Raw genomic sequence first — 18,711 nt, forward strand, 5'->3', positions numbered from 1 at the left:
TTCGGCTAAGAAAGCTGTTTCCGCTGGATTTTACATGTTATGCTGCCCCAACTGCACCATTAAAATACACAAACACATAACATGTAGTGACAAGATTTAATATTTAATTTTTAGATTTTAAAGAAACTAAAAATCAAGACTAAATGATGGGTTGGGTTTTTTTTGTTCTGCGCTTTAATATTTTGATCAAAAAAGAGACCAAAGATAAATCTGTCCATGAGTTTGGTTTTTTAGGATGTGATTTAAATATTTATCATGTTCATCTGGTTTGATTTGTGAGCCACCGAAACATATTTTATTTATCTGTTCCCTTCCCTTTGTCTTTGTGGAAGAGGTGAATGAGCAATAATGATGAATAAATGTTTCTCCTGACAGTAAGAAATTAGTAACTTCATCTAATTGGATGTAATCTGTTGTCTTGTTTTGATCTGGCACCAGCAGTGGACCTGCTCAGTACAAAGTCAATGTGTTTCCATGCAGTCTGCAGCCGCGCCTTCTCGTTTGTTTGTGTGTGTACTGTGTGTGCAGTATGTAGTAATGCAGTTTATTTTCAGGCCTTGGTGTATGATCACTCGGGGAGCAGTATGGAGATTGAACTGTTCGATGAAGACCCTGATCAGGACGACTTTCTGGGAAGGTAACGCTGCTTCTTAGGCTGGATTTTAGCTGAGTCACAGAAGACTGTTTTAAAACGACAGCTGTCAATTTAGCGTTTTACTTTTCTAATTATGTGATGGTTAAATAATTATTCATCTATCAAGTCAAATGCAAAAACAAATTCTTCTTTAGTGGCTAAAAATAAATAAATAAAAGTGTGGTGCTTTTTCTGTTTTTCTAACTTCTTTTTTTAAGTATATTTGTTATTTTTGAGGATGCCACCTTGGCTTGGAGAAAGCATAATGTTTAGATATTTTCAGCTTTATTTACTGTAGTATTAAGTTGATGACTGGCGTTCTAAATTGAAACACGCAATTCATATTTAAAGAAAACTTCTTTAAAAAAATCTTATCAGTGTTTTTCTCACTAACTTTTACTGTTTGCTGTTTGATGTGATTCGTAACAGGTTTTCATCAAAGGACGAGGCCTCTGAAAGCAATCGCAGCTTTCAAGCCGAATCCTTGGTGGCGTTTAATGAAAGCAGCGCTGCGTGTCTGAATTTCATTTCCCACCAGACTTCATTATTGCGCAGCGTCACGACACAGTGTGTCGTGTGCTGTGATGAGTCAGCTTCATTCTGAAACCCTCTGTGAAAATTTAATCAACAGAAGGCAAAAATAAGGAAATTCCATCAGCAGCTTATATTTATAACTAATTCATTTTTTTCCCTATAAAAAATGCAAACACCCAGACAGTCTTTGATAAATGTGAATTGCTGATATTATTTAGGACTGGGCGTTTGGCAAAATGAGACATTTGAGGATATTACACTGCGATTTTAAATTTTATTTGTATTTAAATTCTTCATAACTTGTTTTTCCAGTCTTGCAATCAACATGGCCGAGCTCCAGAAGGAACAGAAGGTCGATGAGGTGTGTGCTGCATTCAATGCTTTTGGCACGCTGCTGGTTTAAAGTAACATTTCAGTCGTTTAATTATCCAGTTAGCAATTTTATTCACTTATCACATTAGACTTTAATGCTGTTTTCTTGTTTCTACACATGCAAGTGGAAACTCTTGGGTTTTTCTTTTGCACTTTGTAATAATGTTATGTTTTTGTAAGTTTCAGTAGGACCCTGATGCACAGGCATATGATGTCATTTGTTGTGTTTTTGTTTGCTTTGCATTATCTGACATCACAATAGCCAATCAAACTTAATGATGTCAAACAAATAGATTGAACTAGTGAATTTAAGTTGCATTTTTTTAAATTAAGAATTATTTTTATAACTTGCATCATTTTAAGTAATTCAATAAAAAGTAAATGAGTGATGATATTTGCTGTAATTACAATTTTGCTCTTCCTGAAATATAACAACAACTTTTCTTCACTTCAGTGGTTTCCATTGGAAGATGTGGCTACAGGGAAGTTACACCTCAAACTGGAGTGGCTGTCTCTGTTGTCCACCCCTGAAAGGCTGGACCAGGTACAGTCGCCAGAGGGAGCTTAAATCCAGCACTCCATTTACATTTTTAAACTCGCTATGTGAGATGTTGTCTTGCTTGGTTGGAACTTTAACTCTGCTTGAGCCTATCTTTGCGTTTTTCCTCCCAGGTGCTGTCGGGCATCAGAGCAGATCGCAGTCAAGCCAGTGACGGCCTCTCGTCTGCGGTGCTCATTGTCTTCCTGGATTCGGCCAGAAACCTTCCGGTGAGTCGACCCGGCCGAACGTCGCACTCATGAACAGCAGCAGCGTTAATTTACTCAAACAGAAATTAAATCCTAAATGTATGGAGCTGAAAGACGAGGATGATTATGTTGATATAGCTGCTCTGTTCATTGATCTAAGCGTGTTAAAGCTCAATGAACCAGTGTTTGCAGTGTTTGCTGAGCTCTTAGTTCTTCACTGGGATTTTGTTTTTTCTGCAGTCTCTGAGATCAGTTTTATGTTTAATTTTTGCCTGTATCACTTCGGCCTCTTGCTTTTCTGCTTTCTGAACTTTTTTCTTGTTCTTCTCTCTGTCGTAATATCTGTTGTAATAACCTTAAGCTTTTCATATTTTTTGCAAGCACACAAGTAAAAATCAAGCTCTGAAAAGTTCATGTAAAAAGCTGAAGATTGAAAATTGCTTTGGAAGAGAAAAATTGTCTTTAAGTCAGAAGAGCAGAAGTGCTGCTCAGTACTGACTTCACCTCCAAAGCTCAGCAAAGAGTTTGAAGTGAATGGTTTATAATATTACTGAAGATCTCCATTAAAAAAATAAATTAAACTACATTTTATATTCTAAACATATTCAGCATATTTCCTTAATGTGGTAGTTTTACTTTGTCGTCCTACACAGAGAATACCATTTCAAATTCCCTGTACGGTGGAAACATACATGAACTCACTCGCTGTTTGTGACAGGTGGTAAAAGGCTAACTCTGTTAAGAACTGTTCATTTCTGACTTCTGTAGCACAGACCTGACCTTCCTCTTTTCAGCCTCCTCTTCTCTGCTTTTCCTCTTGCTTCCTCACCTCCTCTTCCCTCTGAAGAGTGTCTTCGAGGGGAACTTGGGCTCTGGCTACTTAAAAGAGAGGCGCGCGTCGGGCCTCGTGTTTTGCGAGAACACGGCTTCTCTCTATCGGAGCTTATTTGTGAGTCCGCTGGCAGTTTTCTGCACCCTGCAGTGTGAGAATGGCATGATTAGAGAGCTTCCTTGTTTGTTTGCCTGATGAGCATGGATCCCTACGTGTGCTTGGGTTAGATTCCCTAATATAATTATTGTTTGTTAAATTGTTGTTGATTGGTTTGACTGATTCCAAAGCTGAGGAACATGAGAAAAGGGTTTGGCTGGAAGATGATCAAAACCACAATGATGGTTTATATTTAAGGCCTGTCAAAAGCATCCTTCCTCCACCATTATTGTGTATTACAAGATATTAGTGGTCTCGCAGAATGAGTAGACTTATGGTACATTGTTTCTACTAATCAGGTTTCATGTTCTCTTCACCGCAGCTAATTCAGTGTCTCAACGGCTCATTTCCTCCTAAGAAGTAAGCCATGCTGATGTTTTTCTGTTTGGCTGCCGACACAGATTCCATTTTATCAGAGCAATTGAGTTTTACTGTAAAAGGGTAAACAAATCAATACTGCTCTGTGGATACTGTTAAAAGCTATTCAGTCTTACTCTGTGTTCTGCAATGAGACAGCATAAAAAACAGAAAATAGTTTGAACCATTTCGATGTAGTCTTCTCGAACACATCAGACATCAAAAGTTTACATTTAAGTTCATTTCAGTGCTCACAGACTTGATTTAGTCCAAAAACAGGGGCAAAGTTACTGATCTCAGTTGTTTTGAAGTGTGTAAGGAGGAAGGCATGCATTTTGACCACTGTGAGATTTTTAGGTTAGGGAGGCTGAATTCTCTGTGGATTGCTTCCCTCCATCCTTCCTGTTTAAGCCCATTGTGTGTTCAGGTTTTCCCCTTCCCATGTGCCCACTCACTTCAACTCTGACATCACAGGCCAGAGCTCCACAAAAACCTGAAGCCAGTGTGATTATTTTTAAAGTAATGCACAGACTGTGTAATGGTGAATGCTAAGATGGCATTTAATTTATAGTAGACATACGTGTCTCTTTTCAAGGAATGATAATGTGAAATGTGAGAAGCTTCTTTTCATATGTTCCTGCTGAATTCAATCTTTTATCAATACAATGTGTAGGTGTGGCTGTAAACGATTTTTATTTTGGGTCAGTCCGTTCGGTGAGGCCTGAGTGTTTTGGGGAGATCTGAAGATGGCGCACTCAGAGTAGCCTTTAGCTGAATCATCTCATTCATCTAACTATTGACTTGACCTCAAGGGTTTGCCTCAGGGTCCTCCTGTTAGAATTCGTGAGGCGTCTTTTATCGGATTTTTATAGATAGTAATGGACCTCATTGGAAGAAATGGTTAATTATAGAATGAGGTATAAAAGATCTGAGAGGATAAACTTCAATGATCATAGGTTATCTGTCCTTGATATCAAGTATCTAACTGTTATTGCATACAAACAAAACTCAACAATAACCAGGTTTTATAAGATTGACCAGTAAAGGTATCAGCATGTGTATATCTGTTAGTTTAAATGCCAGATAAGCGCACACCCCTTGAGGGTTAGGGGGTTAGGGTTAGGGGGTAGTTACATCAAAGCCATTTTATTCCTACTGAACCTTCATATTTCTAACCCAAGCTCATCCCAGGGCGTAACATATTTATTCTGTCCATGGTTGGGCTGTTAAAGTCTCTCACTAATTCCCAAAACCTGACGCATGAAGGCCCACCCTGAGCGTAAACAAGCCATCAACATGATGTTCGATGACAGCCTTACAGTAGCATGTACAGCTACCCTTCCTTTTCCCCAACAATGCTTCTTCTGTCTAAATGAATTGGTTTCTGTCTTTGATGTAGTTGAAAGTTGAATAACAAGGATGCTACATTCTGTTTTGTTGCCATTTCACTCCATTCTGTTCTTGCTCAACACTGAAACACTTTTCATTGGGTTTGCTGTCCATGGTCTTAATATCATTGTTTTCATTCCATTTAGAAATCTTTATATTTGTTCCCCAATCATTACTATATCACAAATCATCTGACTTTCATTTTTCTCTGACACCCATGTATTTTCTTGTCCATTGTATCCACTGACTCTTATCTAATGCTGTGGTATTTTCACTAGAGTCCAATCAATGTGTTTTGGCTGATATTTTTGCATAATAAATGAACTGTAGATCTAAACATCTTTTAGAATCCTCAATATTTCATTAAAACAGAAAAAGACGTGAGTTTTTAATATCCAAACTATTTAATAGTGTCTAAAAGTAATGTTATATCAACGCGGTTAATAAAAAGTTAAATGTTTTCATTCATCGGTGTATGTCAGCCTGAATTTGCTGTTGGTTGAGCTCTAGTTTTAACTTCATGTCACGGTTTAATTGGGGAATAACACTAACCATGTGATCATTCATGTTGTCTCTCTGTCTTTGTCACTGTGCGGTGCATCCCGATACATCTGGTGATGCCGATGGTGTTGATGTGCTGACACCAATCCTTCCTCCACCTCTTCCCGGCATGCTCCTCTTTTCCCAAATAACCTGGTGGTGTGTGTCTGTGTGTGTCTGTGTGTGCTGTTGTTCGCTCTCTCCTTCCTTGTCCCTGTGGGAAAATCAAAGCGCAATCCGTTAGAGTTCAACCAAGCGGGGCTGAGGAAGGGCTCGGTCAGTAAGGCCATCAAGGTAATGCCACGGCAACCAAGCACACCCATCCCGATCAGACACTGAGGGGAAATAATATAAAGGAAATACAGTAACGCTTATGCACAATGTGACCAAAAGTATGTGGACTCCAATGTTTTGTTTGAGAAAAGTGTCTTAATTGTTGTGAAATAAACAAAAGAGCTCGACAGATTGCCAGTGGATGTTGGAGTGTCTGTTTTGGAAAGTTACAGATATGGTTTCTCCGACTGTAGATGTTGATAAATTCGATGTCAGACATCAATTTGGGGGATTTCTAAACAATTTTTTTTTATGTATGTAGCTTTAAGGTTGAGGGCAATGTTATGCTGAATAAGTGGAAAAAATGAATGCTGCCATTAAGTTAAAGAACGCTCGCATTAGTCAAAATAGCATTGTTATATTACTTACGGTCATGTTTATTTGCCGTGTGGCTCTGTTCTGTAACCTCTGGGCATTTCTGCCCCTACATTTGGCAACCATAAAGTCAGGGACCCGAGCAGCAAGATCCCCTCACCCACAACAGTTTGACATTGAAATGTAAGAAATGGTGAAGCTGGAGATGAGGTGGGTTACAGAGTGGCTTGCAGAAGCAGCATAATGACAATTCACCATGAGAGAATTGCAAACCAGCTGAGCCATAAGCTGATGCAAGCTGGCACGTAGATTTACTTTTATTTAAATCACGCCATATCACAACGTTGCTTCAAGGCACTTTGTATTAGGAGATAAAACCTCAGTAATCCGATGAACAACCACTTGGTGACACTGGGAAGGAAAAACTCCCTTTTAACAAGAAGAGACCTGAGCACAGGGAGATGGGGGAAAAGCTGCTCTACTGGGATTTCTGCTGAAACTGAAGATAAAGGGTGTCCACATACTTTTGACCATGTAGTATATGAAGCCGTTAAGCACATTCAGGGAAAAACGTCTAAAACTTAAAATACTGATCTGAGTAGTCTGATTTTTGTTTCTCAGTTTCCCGTTGCTACAAGTTTTGCTACTGATAGTTATTTTGTAGTTCTTCTAAAAGTCAGAAGTCACGGCTGATTTGTGGCGATACCCTTTACCAATCCTGTGGATACTGTTACTGATTTAGACACTCAAGACAACCTTTAGGGAAAGTTGTGGCAACCTTAAACAGTCAAGGAGTTTATTTGAAATGGTCAACCAAGCTCCAAGAATTGCATTTAAAATATTTACAGTGAGACTAACATGTCTGTTGTGATGGTTCACAGACCCACTATTAAGAGCTTTCACTGGAACTACTTTCGCCAGAAGAAAATAGTTCCTGTTTGAAGTGATTTGCAAAGAGGTCTGTGGGGATTTTCAGCAAAGACATGCTTCTTTTAAATATTTTAATGTTACTTTTATTGCTGTTCGCAGACTAAATAATCACATCAAACATCTAAAAATCTGGATTGTTGTATTAAAACTCATTAGGTCATGTTCGCATTAGGAAGTGCTGCTGTAGCATCCAGAGCAGCTTCACAACTGATCATGTTTCCTGTTTTTAAAACTCATTAACAAACTCCTCTCATCGTGTTTGTTGACTAAAACCGATTCTAACAGCGTGTGCTGTCAATAACAGCGTTGTTGTCTGAGCTACAGTTGAAATTTTTTTGGTTTCTAATCTTTTCTTTTACAATGATCTGGTGTGGTTTCTACACTAACTGGTTCTGGGCACTTTTACCTGTTGTCCTTTTTTTTTTTTTTTAATTCCTTTCTTGAAAAGTCACAAAATGACACTGTGTGAGATAGAAATTAATTTAATCAGCGGAGTTCAGTGTCACTCCTTTTGTTTCAAACTGAAGTCCAAAGAAACACTCACTCTTGTTATATATAATGCTAGCATACCCAGTCCAATATTATTACTGTTTTTTTGTTTGTCCTGCTGTAGTCTGGTAAGAAGGTGACCAGTGATCCCAGCCCGTTTGTCCAGTTCAGAGTGGGACACAAGTCCTACGAGAGTAAGGTGAGAGCACGTAAAATCCACATTTGGTTGATTTATTAATTTCCCAAGATGCCAATTATGAAAATTGCAGCAATTTTTTGTACATAAAAGACTGATAAATGAATTGAATCAAAGCTTTAATAAATGTAAATAAATGTACGTTCAGGCTGTGATTGGTTCACAGCACGTGAGCCCTGTACCTGTACACTTGCTTCTTGACTTTGAATGTATGATCCATCTTGGCTTGATACTTTCTTCTTCTCTTCCTTTCTGTCTGTTTCCAGACCAAGTATAAGACTCATGAACCGTTGTGGGAGGAAACCTTCACCTTCCTCATCCACAATCCCAAAGTCCAAGAGTTGGAGGTTGAGGTATGAAGACATTCAGCTGATTTTATAAACAGTTAAATGCTTATAAAATGGAATATATGAACTGTAACTTACATTATGCCTTAAAATAAAACTTCATCACACTTAATATTTCAGGTGAAGGATGAGAAGCACGATTGTTCACTGGGGACATTAACACTGCCCCTGACTCGCCTGCTGGAGGCAGAGGAGATGACGTTGAACCAGAGGTTCCCTCTGAGGAACTCTGGACCGAGCTGTACCCTCAAGATCAAAATGGCTCTGCGGGTAAAGGAGCAATGATTTTTTTTTTCCTTAAGGATGATTTTTTCAGATCTAAAATGATCCAAGCCAATTTCCTTTGAAGCCATAAAGCTCGCCAGAGACGATGCAGGTCCCACTCTGTGACTTGAGAATTTGGGTTTCTAGAGATTCTGATGAAGAAACGCATGTGATGATAGGCTAGGGGAGAGTCTTTGTACATACTGCTCCACTACCATGACGATGCATCGCATTGCTTCTATAAAACATCAAAAATTCAAACTCTTGACCTTATGTACAGTACTTTTTTGCCCCACTGTAATTCAGTGAATCAAATTCAATGAGTATTTTCACATTACATGTCTTGCTTCTGCATCACTTATTTATAAAGTGTTATTGTTAATGACATTTTAACCTTTTCTGAGGAATCATTTCAACTATGTACGAGTAATGATTTGGATTTTGAATTTCAGCACACTTTCTGCAGAACAGAAGGCAGTGCCTGCACAGGCCTCTGTTTACCCTCATAGGAAAGCTTATCAGCAGTTCTCAAGTGAATGCTAACAGTACTGCTTAACTAAACAGAAGATTTGAGACTGTAAGGCAGCAGTAACATTACCCATTTTTACATCATTAATATTAAAACTAGTTAACCACCTGGTGTCTCTCCAGAGTGGAAAACAGTCTATATGATGCTTTTCTTTTGTGATTAAGTTTACAGAAACCAAACATGCCACAGCGCACGTCTGTGTTGAAATCTTATTTGTAGGTAAACTGACATAAAGATCCACTGACTAACTTTTCCCTAGAACTCTTTCTCAAAACAAAAATATAGAAATGCCTTTCCCTAGGTTTGTTTTTTGTTGCTGTTTATGCCATTCAAAACTGTGAAAATAATTATTCTGATAATGATTTCAGGTGTTGAGTCTAGATAAGGGCACTTCAACAGCTTCAAACTCCACCCCGTCCTCAGTGCAGGTCCGCAAATCCGAGTCCTCCAACTCGACCCCACGGCCCTCTATCTCCTCAGAATCGCCCAAGCCTCCCGCCTCTACCTCAGACATTCCCAGATCATCCTCCGTGTCAGCCAAGGAGATGCTGAACAGGCAGAAAGAAGCTAAGGAGACTATGAGGACCCAGCAAAGCATGGACTTTGGGCAGGATGGCAGTGTAGGTGGAGGAGGGAAGAGCTTGGCGGAGACTGGGAGAAGCACCTCAAACCTGGCCATCTCGGGCTCCCAGCAGTACCTGGCCAGTGGCAAGGAGCCAACTCCCAGCATTGCTTCAGACATCTCCAACCCTTACGCTGCTCAGGAGCTGCAGCAAAGACTCGAGCAGTTTCACAAGTATCTATCAGTCTTTATCAATAGTTCCTAATATTTTTACATCTTATATCATGATTTAAGGACATGTTGAACAACAAAGGCAGCTGTTTGGTTGGTGTATAAGTGTGTTTTGATAGTGTGCAACAACAAACCTAAGAGGTCATTACAGCTCGGGTATCGTGAGCATGTTTGATGTATTTTCTGTCTTCATAGTGGTTCAGGCCCCAGTCTTTTCCCCCTGGGGGAGATCCAGCTGACGATCAGACACAGCTCCCAGAGAAACAAGCTCATCGTAGCTGTTCACAGTTGCAGGTAATTAAAAAAATGGGGTGTTTCTTCCTCAGACACATTAGTGTTTTGACTCTTACCCTTTGTTGACTTCCTCAGAAACCTCATAGCTTTCACTGATCATGGCTCGGATCCTTACGTCCGGCTCTACCTGCTTCCCGACAAGCGGAGGTCAGGTCGAAGGAAAACTCCAACAGTCAAGAAAAACCTCAACCCGGTCTACGATGTGACGTGAGTCCACCCCTCTCACTTTTTTTTTTTTTTCAGCCATTTGATAAGCAGAGCAAAGCTCAAAAAAAATTCACTGTGTCATTCTGCCTGTTTAGGTTTGAGTTCAGCGTTTCCCTCGTGGAGCTCCACAGGCGGAATCTAGATGTTGCCGTGAAGAACGGTGGAGGTCTGCTCTCCAAACACAAAGGCCTGCTTGGAAAGGTGCAGACATCTTTAATTTATTGTCTGTATTTATGTGTAACTGAAAAGCATTTCTTTAACACAATGAAGCCATCAGAGTGGAAATTTCGCTGGTTTTGAGAGAAGCCTCATTTTGTTAGACTTTGTCTAAAAGTTCAAGTATTGCTGTTCTTTCTGCTTCTGGTGTCATATTTCTATGAAGTGCATCATTTTGACTGTATAAGAAAACGTTGTGGGTTTTTTTTTGTTTTTTTTTAATCAGGTTATGGTGGAATTGACTCATGATCAGATCACCAAGGGTTGGACACAATGGTTAGTCGTTGATCTCACTTCAAATCTATTTAAAACAAATACAGTTTACTTTATTATGTCATATTGAGTTCATAGCATGGCTTGGAGAATAATGAGTTCAAATGTAAGTTTGCTTGTATTTTTTTTTTTTTTTGATTGAGTAGATTATCATGAAGTTATTTTTTACATTATATTTTTTGAAATTAATATTGTGAATGCATCAATAGCTTGGATTAGAGCTAGCCTTACCTAGAAACACATCTCACGTGAATATATAAAAAAGGCCTTTCTGTACTATTTATTTATTTAAGTTGTATTGGCCAGTCATTTTTGTGCAGACTGTTTAGAGGCTATTGGCTTTGCCAGTGGGCTATCGTCTAAAGCACAGGTGTCGAACTCCAGGCCTCGAGGGCCGGTGTCCTACAGGTTTTAGATGTTTCCTTGATCCAACACAGCTGATTTAAATGGATAAATTACCTCCTCAACATGTCTTGAAGTTCTCCAGAAACCTGGTAATGAACTAATCATTTGATTCAGGTGTGTTGACCCAAGGTGATATCTAAAACCTGCAGGACACCGGCCCTCGAGGCCTGGAGTTCGACACCCCTGGTCTAAAGTCTGTGGATTACAAATGCATGTCTCTAGGCTTATTTACTGGATAAAATGGCCACTGTTGCTCATCCATCACTAGTTAGCGAAGACTTAGTTCTCAAGTGAAAGAAGATTAGTCAATTTTCTGCTTAAATATTGTGAAATTGATTTTGTAAAAAAGGCACAGACCTGAGGCCAAACATTCAATAAGCTGTATGACAGTAAACATCCATCAGTAGTTTATAAATCACTGGTATAAGGACAACAGTTGGAGAAAGGGCAAATGTGCCTGTAGTGGAGATAAATGAAAGCGATGTGACGTTAAAGGTTGCAAAAAGCTAGATTTCATGGATTATGAAGCAAACTCTAAACTACTTTTTCCCTCCTGCAGGTATGAGCTGAGCTCAGATGGCCTGGCCAAGTCCAACCAACTTTAAGTCGCCATCATTAGTATCGTCATCATATCACCACACTTCCACTTTATATTCACTTCACTTCCATCTCTACAGTACGATGTGTTTTCTAATAATTTTCATTATTTCTAACTGTAAGAAACAAACTGATTAAGAAAAGCAGCTTTTGACACTCATTTAATCACATCAGTCGCAAGGCAAACCTTCCCTTTAAGAAGTGAGTGATTGGCTAAAGGGAGTATATACATGTAGAGAACTATACTACGTTGTGTAGTGCTATGGAAACCTATATTCTATATTTAGAGAAGTGACTGTTTTTTTGTTGTCTTTCCACAAAGAATGATAGTGTACAAGTGTGTAAATAATGTACAGTGATGCTGGACAAATCAGAGTACAGGGGTGTATTGTAGAAGTGAGAAGGAGTCGTGGTGTCTTACTTGGCCAAATGATTGTTTATAATTTTATTTCATTTGATTTAATTTTTATTTTTTAAATGCAAAAACATTCTGGACAGAGTCGCACCAAAGAGTGGAGTATTTTTATTATTTAGCACAGTTGGGGTTTTGGGTAACACAGCAATACACTGGCTTTATTTCACCGTAATAACGAGTGTGTGTGTGTGTGTGTGTGTGTGTGTGTGTGTGTGTGTGTGTGTGTGTGTGTGTGTGTGTGTGTGTGTGTGTGTGTGTGTGTGTGTGTGTGTGTGTGTGTGTGTGTGTGTGCAAAACCCAAGCAAAAATAATGATATGCACACACGTGTGTTGTTTTATTTGGTGGCATGTTTCTGGGTTTACATTGAAATAAGGCCATTATTAAGTGTTACCTGTTTGTTTTGTAAAAACTGAATATGAATATTGCACTTTTTTTTTTCTTTGTTTGTTTGTTTTTTAAAATCTGTTGATTATCATATTTACTCAGTGCAAACATCGCCAAAACTCATCTATAGACAAGTACAATTTTTTTAAACCATAAGAGGTGGTAAAAAAAATAGTGTTGAAAGTTCATGGAATAGTTTAACATTTTGATGAAAATGTTTTACTCACAGGTCTCTGCAAGAAGATGTTTAGCTTAGCTTAGCTTAGCTTAGCCTAGTTTAGCTTATCGTAGCTTAGCCTAGCTTAGCTTACTTTAACAATAAAGTTTGTGTGTCCTTTTGGGGGGATTTCTTTCCTCACTGTTTGGGTTACGTTTAGTCACCACAACTACAGGTTTGCCCATTAAACCTGGACAAAAAAAATGCTGAACAAAACCAAGTAACTATTTGTAAAAAGTGTAGAGTGAGACCTATTTCACTCTAACTATTGGCCATGGCTGTTGAGTCAGTGCACAGATGCCAAACATCTCAATGCATACCCGAGACATCGGTGGTCTGGCATTATTCGACACTCTGGGAATGGAAATGGTCCAAATGACCTCAAAATGATCTTTTATTGTACCATAAGGTGCTGTGTTATATACGTTATCTTTCCTTCCTTACAGATAATTTAGTGTTTTGAAATCAGTAACCTTATTAATAAACTAACAGCTGGCTAAAATGATTATTTACAGCAAAGTTGTGTGATGGGACTAAAGACCACATAGAGGAACCCCTTTTTTTTTTATTAGTGATAGCTGAACATCGGTAAAACTAATTAACAAGCCGTGTTTTGAAAGTTTAAGATGTTTTGGTTGCAGAGGGAGGCTCATCAGAAGACTAAGCTAAACTAAGCTAACTCATCTCGACAGTTGCTGGTTTTAAGTTTTACAGGGTTTTTTATTTTTCTCAAAATGTGTTACTATTCTATCATAAAACTGTATTTTAACAGAAGTGTTTTAAGGATCACCCACTCATCCTCCATGTACGTAAAGCCACTATGTGTAGAAGTGTAAATTGTCCACGGACAGTCTCCATTGGTCGTATGGAAAAAGACATAATGACAATCAATTTTGGGTTTTTTTGTTTTTAAACTTTTATTTACATTTTATGGTAGAAGCTTAACATTATAGTGAAAAATCCAAAAATTCTTTATGAGGAAACCTTAAATTATATAATTGTCTGGTTTGAGAAGAAGCCAGTGGTAGCCCCAGGATTTTTTTTTTTTTCTTATTAATTTATTATTGTCCCCTGTTGACTTCCTGTTATATGTGTTGATAAAAAGCAGTAAAAGTCTTGTTTTTCCTGCATTGATATAATAAAGTAATTCATCATTCTCACTTCACTGATGCTCTTCTTTAACTGAAATTCTGTTAATGCTAGTTCTTTGCAACAAATGTTTTGGCTAGTGTTCATTTATGTCACCCGATTTCACAGGGATTACATATTGGAAGGCATCTACACATAGTGGCTTTAAAAATATTTGGCAACATGATTTTCTTCAGTGAAACAAATGTTTCTTTTAAAAATTTATTCGTAACACTCAGAGCAGGTTTTGTTGTTGTTGCGGTAGCATTCATATTTCCACTAGCATCAGCTGTTCAGTTTGTTTATGAATCCACTTAAGTCTTAACTCCGAATGCCATCTGAAGGAAGGTGCACAGACACGAGTTGAAAATGATCTTCCGTGGTTTTTTTTTCTATATCTTTTTAAATACAGTTTTGACTTTACAGCACACAATCCGAAGGGATTTATATCAGAAAGAAATGCAAAACAACCATAGCTTTTGTGTATGTGACCCGACGCAGCCAAAGAACAGCAGATTTTCTGTTGATAAAAGTTGGGGTAGTTTGACCTTGGATTCTCACAATATAACTTCTGGATATTTGCCTTGTGCTCACATCAAGCATTGACAAAGTATTTTACATTTATATATGTTAACTGCATTTTAATGTCTTGATGTTTTTTTTATTTATGTTTCCCGTCTTGTCTGTAAAGCATCAGATTTGAAACCTGTGCCTCTGGGGTCAAGTTTGTCTTCTCCCATATGGAAGTAACATAACATAACTAAATGCTGGTTTTACATGTATTGTGTGTGTCCGGTGAAAATGACCCTTACTTTTTTCTTTTCCTTTTTTTGTGTGTGTCATGCAACATAATTATAAATATTCTGTATGCAAGGGGAAAAATTCACAAGTAAACTATAGTATATGACATGTTAGTATTTTGAGACTTGTGTTACATTTGCTGTTAGAGAGAATGGGAATTTTCTTTTTCTCTTCTATTCCATATGGGCTGAAAAGCGATTTCACTTCTGTGTCTTCTTAATTTATCTCGTGCCTTAAAATGTACATGACCCAGAGATATTTACATGTTTGGAAAGAAGCAACAAATTGCTAAAACAGCTTCCTTGTTCCTGAATGTCTCCTAAATGTCTTTTAAAATTAATAAAGAGCTTTGGCTGGCTTATAGCAGCATGAAGCTGTACAGGACTGTGTTTTTTGTTGTCATTTTTAAGACTATAGATGTGTTTCTCTAGTGGGTGTGCAGCTTTTAAGGAATTTCTGTGTAAACCTTACAATAATTTATTATGAGAAAATAAACAATAGTCATCTTTATATCTAATCTATTGATGGAAATTATTACATATTATATGTATTATAGAATCTGCCTTTAATAAGATATCAAATGGAGTATTCAGGACGTGTTAGCGATTTTAATTTTTATAGGCAAAAATTACCTAAAAATTGCAAGTGCAATGCAATTAAGATTAACAGCTAAGGACAATAACAACAGATAACAGACAACAGTTAAAATAATGGTGTATTTAGGAAATATAAAACAAGGGTTAAAACAAAGGACACTTTTTATCATTATCCAGGGGTGAGGTCATTTGCTTGAATAGAGACCTTTGGCATAACTTAAACTTTCATTACCTGTAGGGATTCAATATGGGTAAAGATGAGGCCTTGTAAATAAACAAAATCTGGCTAGAAGAAATACAACATTAACCAACAGATCTACCTTTTTTAACATGAATAATCTTGAACTCTACATCAGGTACAAATGGTTTATTGCTCACCCATTTCCCTTGTGCTCACAGTACTGATGGGTCCTCTAGGTCAGGGATGTCAAACATGAGGCCCAGGGGCCAGAATTGACCCAGTAAATCTGGTATCAGGTTATTTTTAAAATCACAATTTCACAGCCCACAATTACAGAAGAATCTTCAGTGCCATCTTAAATGTGCCTGTGTAGTATTTGTCGACTTGCCAGTTCTGCACAGACCAATTGTTTGAATGTATAACTGTCTTAATACTGCAGCTCTTCTTGCCGTAGATACTTGTCTAACAGAAGTTAGCGCTGAGGTAAAGGGTTTTGCACTGTTACCTCACAGCAAGAAGGTCCTGAGTTCAATTCCACCATCAGCCCAGGGTCTTTAGTTTGCAAGTTCTTCCTGTGTTTGTGTTGGTTTTCTCCAGGTATTCTGGCTTCCTCCCACAGTCCAAAGACATGCAGTTAGTGAGAGTAGGTTAATTGGAAACACTAAATTGCCCATAGGTATGAATGGGAGAGTGAATTGTTGTCTGTGTCTATGTGTTAGCCTTGTGACCTGTCCAGGGTGTACTCTGCCTCTCACCCAAGACAGCTGGGATAGGCTCCAGCCCCCCATGACCCCAAAGCGGATGGATGGATATGAGGTTTTGAGGTGAAGAGCATAGTTACAGTAGGGAGTAATTTAAAATGCTTTTGACCACAGAAGCCTGCTGTGTGTTTGATAACTGTTGTCATGTAACATTGAACTGTGTCATTACCAAGCTGTTACTGTGACACAAAAATGACAAAAGTTTGGTTCAGGTTTGACGTGTACTGTGGATTTTAGATCAACTGTCACCAATAGAGTAAATTCCTACAGTGTAATACAGGATAGTAAAGCTCACTTAGTAAAGTTTCACACACCCAACATAAAGTGCCAATCTCCTGCACTGCATTGCTCTCAGTAAACACTAGAGAATGCTGTTTTGCTTTATTTGTCTTGTAACTCATTTTACATTTTAAACAGGTTCTTGTGGTTTATTCTTAAATGTTTGTCAGAGGTCAGAAATAGATCTGTAGCCATGTTTTCCTTAAACATGTGCAAGATGTAAATAATAATCCACTACTTCGATATCTGTTCAGTGTAACTCAGAGTGTAAAAAGGCTGCTTTAGCTTACATTTGTTACTCTACATATGGCAGAAAAGAGTGAATTTCACCTTTAAAAAAATCCTTTTAATGGACAGAAAAATGTCATCCTGTTATTTTACAGGGAACAAATAGAAACGATAAAATTTGCTCTGTTTCATCTGTTTATAAAATGAATCATCCAAAGCTCTTAGATTTGCCGTGTAACCCACTGTGAAGTCATGGGGCCTGTGTCATAAAAACACCATACCCATCAGTGCTGCTTACGACATGGCATTTATCAGTGATAGTCTTTGTGTCCCATGAGGCTCTTGCAAGCGCATGGGCTGTGTTATGTTGTTTGTTTTCAGTAGGTCTTAATATGAAAATTACAGTGTGAGAGGAAATTATGTTTTAAGTGAAAGGTGCTCCAATTATCCATGTTAGCAACAAGCTGAAATAGGCATCTTCTCTGTGGTTTTCAGTTTTATAAGGTTTTCAGGTTCTGCAGAAGATTGTCTGAATTTGTTCTTTATAAGGAGAAAATAAAATTATGCAATATGTGTTCAGACTGTGTGAAAGTTTTTGCTGTCATTAAAATGAAAAATGAAGGGATTGCATGATTTGTTTGTTTAATCATCCAAAAATGGATTTAGGCTGGTAAGATATCACATTATTTACTTTCTGCTCAAAGATGCTGCACTTACAAGTGCTGCATTTTCCAGCCTTTCCAGCACTAACACAGCTATCCTGATTGTATACGTTTCTCTATGTGACCCTGAACACACCACAAAGTAGGAGGTCAAAGAGTTTGACAGAATCAGTCAGTGATTTGTGTGTGCTTGTGTCTCCATTTTGTTCCTGTCCTGAGTGTAAACGTCAGAGATGCTTCAGTATTTACCTACAGACTGATAAGGCCTCTGCAAGCACTGATTTGCTCTTCTAGATGGAAAAACCTGTGTGAATCGCACTCTGACCCACTTTGATTGCTCCTAGATATGCTGACACACACACACACACACACACACACACACACACACACACACACACACAGTACAATTAATTTCATCAAGTTTGTCATAAATGACCTGAGCAGCAAGGTGGCAAAGGAGAAGCTTTTAATCTCTTCAGATAGTTCTGACTGGTTAAAACCAGTCACTCCAATCTTCCCATGGAGTGACATAAAACAGAAATGGTTGATGAAGATTCAATAGTTCTTTAAAAGAGATCTACCAGGATCATTTCTAGCCCATTTTATTTATTCCTGAGCCCTTGTAGAGTCGCTTTTTTCGCTGCTTAAAGTCCCTCATCCTCTTCATTGTCTGTCTGACGCAAGCTGTTTTAGCTCCTCTGCTTTTATGCCAACTTTCTTCAAACTGGCTGTTCCTGACAAACAGTAGGTTTGAACAATGAGTGATTGCTGGGGTTTTCTCTGTAGTAATGTAAGAGTATTTCCTTTGCAGTATAAAGCATCTTGAGGTGATTATTGTGTGGGTTGGCATTATGTGAATAAACTGCGTTGAACTAAGGTGCACTTCACTTCTCAAAACAATGTAGAAAAGTGTAGTTTAAAAGCAAATTAAACACTTTTGCAGTATTTTAATCATGTTCCCTTCACTTGGCAAATTCCTTTCACATCTGAAATGAAAATTATAGATTGAGATTGACTGAGGCTTGCTAATTCTTTTGGAAATGACTCCATGACCTAAATAGAATGTTAATTTATCAAGAGGAGTCATAGATGCTCATCCAAAATGTTTCTCTTGTGCACCCAACATCACACATTTCAGGTTCTTTGGCTCATTTCCCCCCCCCCATGTCTATCCCCGGTTCTTCAAGTCTGACGTTTCTCGGTAGGTAGATATAAATAACGTCCCTTTTCCCATCTGCCTTCTACTCAAAAACGGGATTATCTCCGACAGCACCTGAAGGCAGCGGTAGTGCTGAATCAGAGTTCCTTG

The 18,711-nt window shown here is 38.3% G+C and overlaps 1 protein-coding gene across 5 annotated transcripts in view; it reads left to right on the plus strand.

Moving 5' to 3' along the window:
- esyt2a (extended synaptotagmin-like protein 2a) overlaps positions 1-12,382 on the plus strand; it is a 52,226-nt gene extending 39,844 nt beyond the window's left edge. For 2 of the 5 annotated variants that reach the window (XM_026148859.1, XM_026148860.1), the window contains 15 exons: positions 555-637; positions 1,481-1,529; positions 1,995-2,084; positions 2,213-2,308; positions 3,135-3,236; positions 5,793-5,855; positions 7,753-7,827; positions 8,091-8,177; positions 8,292-8,441; positions 9,333-9,760; positions 9,953-10,051; positions 10,127-10,258; positions 10,354-10,459; positions 10,701-10,750; positions 11,712-12,382. In XM_026148859.1, coding sequence (XP_026004644.1) covers positions 555-637; positions 1,481-1,529; positions 1,995-2,084; positions 2,213-2,308; positions 3,135-3,236; positions 5,793-5,855; positions 7,753-7,827; positions 8,091-8,177; positions 8,292-8,441; positions 9,333-9,760; positions 9,953-10,051; positions 10,127-10,258; positions 10,354-10,459; positions 10,701-10,750; positions 11,712-11,757 — 1,656 coding nt within the window. In that variant the 3' untranslated portion in view covers positions 11,758-12,382. The remainder of the gene's footprint in view (positions 1-554; positions 638-1,480; positions 1,530-1,994; positions 2,085-2,212; positions 2,309-3,134; positions 3,237-5,792; positions 5,856-7,752; positions 7,828-8,090; positions 8,178-8,291; positions 8,442-9,332; positions 9,761-9,952; positions 10,052-10,126; positions 10,259-10,353; positions 10,460-10,700; positions 10,751-11,711) is intronic. The other 3 variants (XM_026148861.1, XM_026148862.1, XM_026148863.1) reach the window with 3 other exon arrangements.
- Positions 12,383-18,711: the final 6,329 nt, after the last annotated feature.

Source organism: Astatotilapia calliptera, chromosome 18 (assembly GCF_900246225.1).
Source record: "Astatotilapia calliptera chromosome 18, fAstCal1.2, whole genome shotgun sequence".
Taxonomy (NCBI): domain Eukaryota; kingdom Metazoa; phylum Chordata; class Actinopteri; order Cichliformes; family Cichlidae; genus Astatotilapia; species Astatotilapia calliptera.